General features: G+C 39.6%; 1 protein-coding gene across 1 annotated transcript; it reads left to right on the forward strand.

Annotated features, from left to right (window-relative positions):
- Positions 1-487: 487 nt before the first annotated feature.
- On the forward strand, positions 488-1,021 carry LOC147616982 (histone H3.2). The gene has a single exon (XM_086776325.1). The coding sequence runs from the start codon at positions 521-523 to the stop codon at positions 929-931; it is 411 nt and encodes a 136-aa protein (XP_086632451.1). The 5' UTR covers positions 488-520; the 3' UTR covers positions 932-1,021.
- Positions 1,022-7,045: the final 6,024 nt, after the last annotated feature.

The following is a 7,045-nucleotide window of genomic DNA, read 5'->3' on the forward strand; positions in this document are numbered from 1 at the left end:
CTACAAACAATAAGGAATTCACACACACACACACACACTATCACCCCTTCTTGTGCCCACTCCCCAAGTTTTTGAGGGCTTTAAGAAAGAGACAAGTGGGAACTGGGATTTCTATGTGTTATTTTAAAGTGAGTACTATTTACTTCTGAAGGAAGAATAGTATTACTAGATTTAGGATTTAGAAGTTTTATTAGCTAAATTAGGGATCATTAGACTTTTTAAGTGTAAAAAGTTATATTAGCTAATTTATGCAATGCCACTAAGGTCCTCCGTTTGCAAAGGCAGGCTAATAAAAAATATAGCAGCAAAACGCGAGGATAATGCAGCCAATCAGATATAAGCATAGGGATCGAGAGTTTCAGGCGTTGGATGAAAGGTGGGGAAAACCAACCGTTAGATTGGAAAGCGCGGCAAAGGGGCAGTTCAAAATTATAATTAATTATTATCTATATAAAGCAAAACCATCGCTGCGAGGTGAGTAAAACCTTCTGTTCTGTTCTGTCTCGTGCTTTCTTCATCCATGGCTCGTACCAAGCAGACCGCCCGCAAGTCTACCGGCGGAAAGGCCCCCCGCAAGCAGCTTGCCACCAAGGCCGCCCGTAAGTCCGCCCCCGCCACCGGTGGTGTGAAGAAGCCCCACCGCTTCCGCCCCGGTACGGTGGCTCTCCGCGAGATCAGGAAATACCAAAAGAGCACCGAGCTGCTCATCCGCAAGCTTCCCTTCCAGAGGCTGGTTCGCGAGATCGCCCAGGACTTCAAGACCGACCTCCGCTTCCAGAGCTCCGCTGTGCTCGCCCTGCAGGAGGCCGCCGAGGCCTACCTGGTGGGTCTTTTCGAGGACACTAACCTCTGCGCCATCCACGCCAAGCGTGTCACCATAATGCCTAAGGATATTCAGCTCGCCCGCCGCATCAGAGGAGAAAGGGCGTAGGTCAAATAGTTTTCTCTTAACGGTGTATTTCTACACCACCATTTCTCGTTCTTATCATTCTCTGTCTCTTTGTTTTTCTAACAGAATATTTGAGTTCTTTCCATTTCAGCTATAATTGATTGCTTATAGCTCGCTAATAAGCTTATTTAGTGCGTCCATTTGTATGCTTGATATCGGTTGCTACTATATTGGTTTTTATTCCTCTAGTAGTCTCTCTCTCTCTCTCTCTCTCTCTCTCTCTCTCACAATGAATCTTAAAAATGGTTTACTAGCATCATCTTAATAGCATTAGTTCTTCTTAATTATCTTAATAGCATTAGTTATTCTTTAACTATGTGCATCTTTCTCTATCATTTATATTTGAGGTTTCTAGTAACTTCTTTTGTCCCTTGTCCTTTTGGTTTTTTTGATTGGATTGTGGTTGGTGAGAGGGAATATTGGTACCATTGTTGGGATGGAGGGCATTCTAATCAAGTAATAATTTAATATTTTTAAATTACTTAAATTTGTTTACTCTTGTCCTTTGTTTCACTTCCTCTTGGCTTAGGTTTAAGGTAGGACAACAATGGTTAATTATTATTGTGTCTTATAGATTTGAATTGCCATTATGGTTGAAGTGTCTAGTTTCTAGTCTTTTAAGGCTTTAAAATGCTCTTAGTCCATGTGCTCACCTTATGTGACTTCTTTGGTCTAGGTTTTTAGATAAGTTAGTAAATTGATATCATGATTGATGTTCTTGTTTTGGGGGCTAGCTAAATTAGATCTTGATAAGTTGTTTTGAATGTGTCTATATAGGCTTGAAGAGACTATATATATGACTACTCTTGGTCTAGGTTTTATCTCCACATGTTCTTTTTGACTTTGCTTTTAGACAAGTTGGGAATGATTACTTGACATTATTAATAATTGTTGAGATTGTTAAAAGTAGTTGAGATGTGTAGTTTGGAGGCTTGTTAAATTTGATTTATTTTGTTTGGATGGTTTTGAAAACTAAAAGATCACACTTAACCTAATTTAAGTCTTGGAGTTTATTAATTTGATTAGATAAGTAGACCTTAAAAGATTAATTTTGGTCATGTTTCACCTCGAGATTACTTTCTTGGCCTAGATTTTTAAGAAGACAAAAATGATATACTTATGTTTATCTTGTAGTCTTAAGCAATCATTATGGTTGGTCCTTAGTTTGGAGGTTTGTCAAACTCGATGTCCATTTACTATATTGAGCTTGTTCGAATAGAGTTTATGACCACCTAAAATATTACTCTTAACCTACATTAGATTTTATAGGAATAGTTAAAGTGGTTACTTATCATTGTTGATAATTATCATCATGGTTCAGGTTTCCTATTTGAGGATTAGCCAACTTTGATCTTGATGAGTTGTTTTGAATTTGTATAGATAAGGTTGGAGAGCACATAAATATTATCAACTTAGGTCTCACCTCCATTGTATAATGTTAATTTTTGCATAAGTAAGGTGTCTTTTTTCTTAAGAATGTCTTTTTCAAATTTGTCCCTCATAGGGAAAGACATATTTTTTTTCTCTCTTCAAGAGAGAAGTAACTTAAAGGTTACCTTTAAGTTTCTTCGTGAAACATTTGCAAATGAAATGAAATTGTTAAGTCATTGACCCATTTAAGTAATCTTTTATACATTGATCCACTATTAGATTAGCCCATTATAAATCTTTTGCTTATGAAGTTTGTTTTTCTTGATCACCATGGTTCTATAGTAAAGCTACATTGGCTTTCTTAAGTTTGTTTTTCTTGATCACCATGGTTTTATTGTAAAGTTACATTGGCTTTCTTAATAAGTTGTCAATAAATGTCCTAAAAAAAAGAACTAATTAATGTGTAATGTGTAGTTACGAGACTCAGATTTGATTAAGAGCTCTGTTTTGATAAGATTTCAAGTAAGCTTTAACAAGTTTGATTAATCTTTATTATTGTGCTAAGTTTAAGCATCAAGTTTGATCAATATTTATTATTGGTACTTATTTATATTTAAATATAAATTTTTTATATTGTAGCATTGAAAAAGTCTTAAATTAATATCTATTTAAGCCAATGTATTTAAAGAAGCAACAAATTTAAACCTACATGCCCTTCATGTGCAAGGTTCAATTTTTTCCTTCCATGTGAAGGGTAATTTATTTATAGCATTTAAAGCGCAATACTTGATTCTTGCTCATACTTCTTTAGCAGGTCAAAATGCCACTAGAAAGGTTGGAACCTTCAAAAATAAATACTATGTCCATATGAAATTTTTGGCCTAGGTACTTGTCATTGTTGTTGGTAATTGTCACACCACCATAATGGTTGGGGTCTTTGGTTGGGGGGTTCACCAAATTTGATCTTGATAAAGTTATTTTGAATTCGTTTGGATAGGATTGAGGATTACATAAAAGACTACTCTCGGCCTAGGTCTCACCTTCACATGAACTTCATGACCTAGGTTTCAGACAAGTTGAATAATGGTTACTTGTCATTGTCGGCCAATTGTTGGTGACTAGCATCGTGGTGGCTGAGGCTCCTAGTTTTGGGGCTCGTCAAATGATCTTGACGAGTTATTTTGAATGCATAAAAGACGACTCGTAGCTTAGGTCTCACTTTCACAAGACCTTTGCATAGGTTTTAGACAAGCCAAAAATGGTTACTTGTCATTGATGACAACAATCGTTGATCGCCATTGTGGTCGAGGTCCTTGTTCTGGGAGTTCGTCAAATCCAATCCCCACAAGAAGTTGTTTCAAATCAGTCTAGATAGACTTAAGATCACCTAAAGTACTACTCTCAGCCTAGGTCTCACCTCCACCTGATATTCTTGGTCTAGGTTCAAAGAAGTCAAAGATGGCTGCCTATCACTATCGATAGTAACCAACATGGTCAAGATCCCTAGTTTAGGGGCATGCCAAATTTGATCTCAATGAGCAATTTTGAATTCATGTGGTAAAGGTAAAAGACCATATAAAAGACTACTCTTGGTCTAGGTCTCACCTCACATGGCCTTCTTGGCCTAAGTTTCAGACAAGCCAAAAATGGTTACTTGTCATTGTCGACAGGAGCCGTCATCACAATCGCCATTGTGGTCGAGGTTTTAGCATGTTACCTTGAGTTGTCTCATGTGTCTCCGGTTGTGGTTCACTCATTTTAGCAACAAATCCCATGTTTGACTTATCCTAAGCATCATATACATAAAAAACAGGGTTGTGTCTAGTTGGTGCAAACTCCACTCTACCTTGTCTGAGGGGGTTCCTAAAGAGCTTAGTTTCTCGTGGGGTTTGATAAGTGAGCTACCCAATATATGTACTTTGGCCTTGTGAAGTCCGTATACCAAAACTACTTCTCAATTGACCATGCAATGTATATAAAAATGACCATGTTGGCCGTCTTTGCACCTTGTCAACAATTGCCTTGCCCGCCAACCATTCAATCTCCTCCACATAGATAGGAGATGATTCCTTTCACACGTCGAGGTAGTCCTCTGACTCCTCGACCATAAGGAGATGCATTTATCGCATTACTTAAGCCAGAGTTAATGCAATTATCCATATCTCAACCATAAGACCTAGAGGTCCTTAACTCATTTTTTGGCCCAAATTTTACCGTCCTTGGCATATAAATCCTATGCATCACATTTGTCTAGATGATACCAACTGTTCAACTCATCAAACACTACTTCTTTCGTGTGGATTGTAGCATTTGTAGCCCTCACTTTGAGTTGAGTATCCAATGAAGATACACTTGTGGCAATTCATATCATAATCCGTCGCTGCCTAATGATATATTTGACAGCTTTATCGACATCTTGATGTAGGGGGCCCATTCATCTTAGATCTTGAACACTTCGTTTCAGAACACGAGGTCTCATGTTTGGTTACTTGAGCCCCCCGCCTAATAGTGTCTGAGGTCCCTAGTTCGAGGGCTTGCCAAAATCCAATCATGAGACGAGCTGTTTCCAATCCGTCTGGATAGGGTCAAAGCTGACACAAAAGACTACTCTCATGCGAAGTCTCAGTCTCACCTCCATATGACTGTCTTGGTGCAGGTTCTAGACAAGCTAAAAATGGCTACTTGTCATTGCTTGCAACAACCATCAATCACCACGGTCGGCCAAGATCCCTAATTCGGGGGCTTTCGAGATCTGAGTCTCTCACGACCTATTTCAAATTCGTCTAGATAGGGTCGAAGACCACCTAAAATGCTTACCTAGGTCTCACCTCCACGTGAACTTCTTGTTCTAGGTTTTAGAGAAGCCGAAAATGGCTATTTGCCTAGATCCCTCGTTTGGGGGCTTGCCACAAATCTAGTAAAGACGAGCTATTTTTGAATCTATCTAGATAGGGTCAAGACCACATAAAAGACTACTCTCTACCTAGGTCTCACCTCCACATGACCTTTCTCGCATGGGTTTTAGATAAGCTAAAAATGGCTACTTATCACAGTTGGTAGCCATCGTCGTGCGATTGCCATCGTTTATTGAGGTCCCTAGTTTGGGGCTCGTCGAGTTCGATCATAACGAGCTATTTTGAAAATGTCCACATAGGGTCAAAGATCACATAAAAGACTACTCTTGACCCAAGTCTTAGCTCCACATGACCTTCTCAACTTAGGTTTCAGACAAGCTGAAACTCGTCACTGCCTGTAGAGCCGTCTCACAACTGCCACTATGATGATGTCCTAGCATGTCACAATCGCTAGTGTGACGAGGTCCTAGCATGTCACCTTGACCTATCTTATATGTGCTCGACTATGGTCCACTCATTCCAGCATCAAATCCCATGTTTGAGATACCCTAAGCTTTAAATACATAAAAAACAAGGTTGCGGGGGAAGCCTTGCGATTGCAAAAGTTTTTGAGCAGTTGCTTTACAAGACTAGGTGCTCAAGCTCCCCGTACTGTTATTCTGTGCCCCCCCCCTCTATATGCATCCTTCCCATGTCTCCCTTTTCTTCTCTACCTTCTTTTTCTTAGCCTTGTTCCTACCTTCTAGCCCCCTCCCATTTTACCCTCCCTTCCACCCGCCCGTTTCCCTCCTGCCCTCATGCTGCACAATCTAAACCTTACCCCCCCTTGTTGTGCCCTTCCACTTCTGCCCAGCCATCTGCTCCCCTTCTTATTCTAGATCCACCCTTCTCATTCTGCCATTCTCGAGCTCTGCCTTGGCTAAGAAAGAAGAGGCACTGGTGGACAAGGAGCGAGCTATTAAACACAGGTTGGTTGTGCTTTAGAGGGAACATGAGAAGCATCCCGAGTCTCCTTGGTTCCCAGATCTCTTGTCCATTGTTAGAGCTGAGTTATAGGTGAAAGAATGGCTGTAAAACAGAAAAACAGCAAATAGATCTTGCAAAGAAACACGAGTGCAAAAGAACTGAAGTAGAAGACTTGTTATCTGCTGAAGTAGAGCACGAGGGCTGCTCGTAGTGCATACAACCAATAGCAGTAGTAGCTGAAAAAAATGATGTGCTAATGATGCTAACCCAAGCCACCTATATATAGGTTGGACAAGAGCTGTTCGGCCAGTATAAAAACAGAGTTAGCAGATGATAAACAATACTAAAATAATGTCTAAAATAGATAAAAAATAGTAGAAAAATATCTAAAATGAAATGAATGCATGGCATCATAAATCTGGCCAGATACAGCATGAAATATGCACATATATGCCTAACCTTGAGATGATAATGCCAACAATAGGTGGCCATGGATAGGCAGGGTGGTTCCACACGACCCACAAAGGAGGATTTCTATACTTAGGGCACCATACAAAATTAGCCAAAGTGGTGACTTCCCTGATTCCACAAGCACCACATTTACAAAGACACTTACAAACATGCCCCTATTGCCGAGAGGATTGATCCCCACTCTCAAGATCTATAGGTGGAGAGAATACTCAGATAGGCTTCAATATAATGAATATTTGGTAAACTTTTTGAAGCTACCAACATTGCCATAGAGAGACTAGATTTATGAAGATTGGATGTGGCATGAGACTCTTTTTATCACAATTCACACGATTTGCAGATGACCTGTAAAATTTTCAAAACTCTTTTGATTTGCTTGGAAAATTTTGAAGATGTAAAGTTTGGCACATCTAGTATGAGATCACCCTCACGA

The sequence above is a fragment of the Cibotium barometz genome, chromosome 37, assembly GCF_041138505.1.
Source record: "Cibotium barometz isolate CiBa-2024 chromosome 37, ASM4113850v1, whole genome shotgun sequence".
NCBI classification, from domain to species: Eukaryota; Viridiplantae; Streptophyta; class Polypodiopsida; order Cyatheales; family Cibotiaceae; genus Cibotium; species Cibotium barometz.

Bases quoted from the DNA above. Each gene is read 5' to 3' on its own strand.
- LOC147616982 (XM_086776325.1), top strand. From the start codon at position 521: ATGGCTCGTACCAAGCAGACCGCCCGCAAGTCTACCGGCGGAAAGGCC.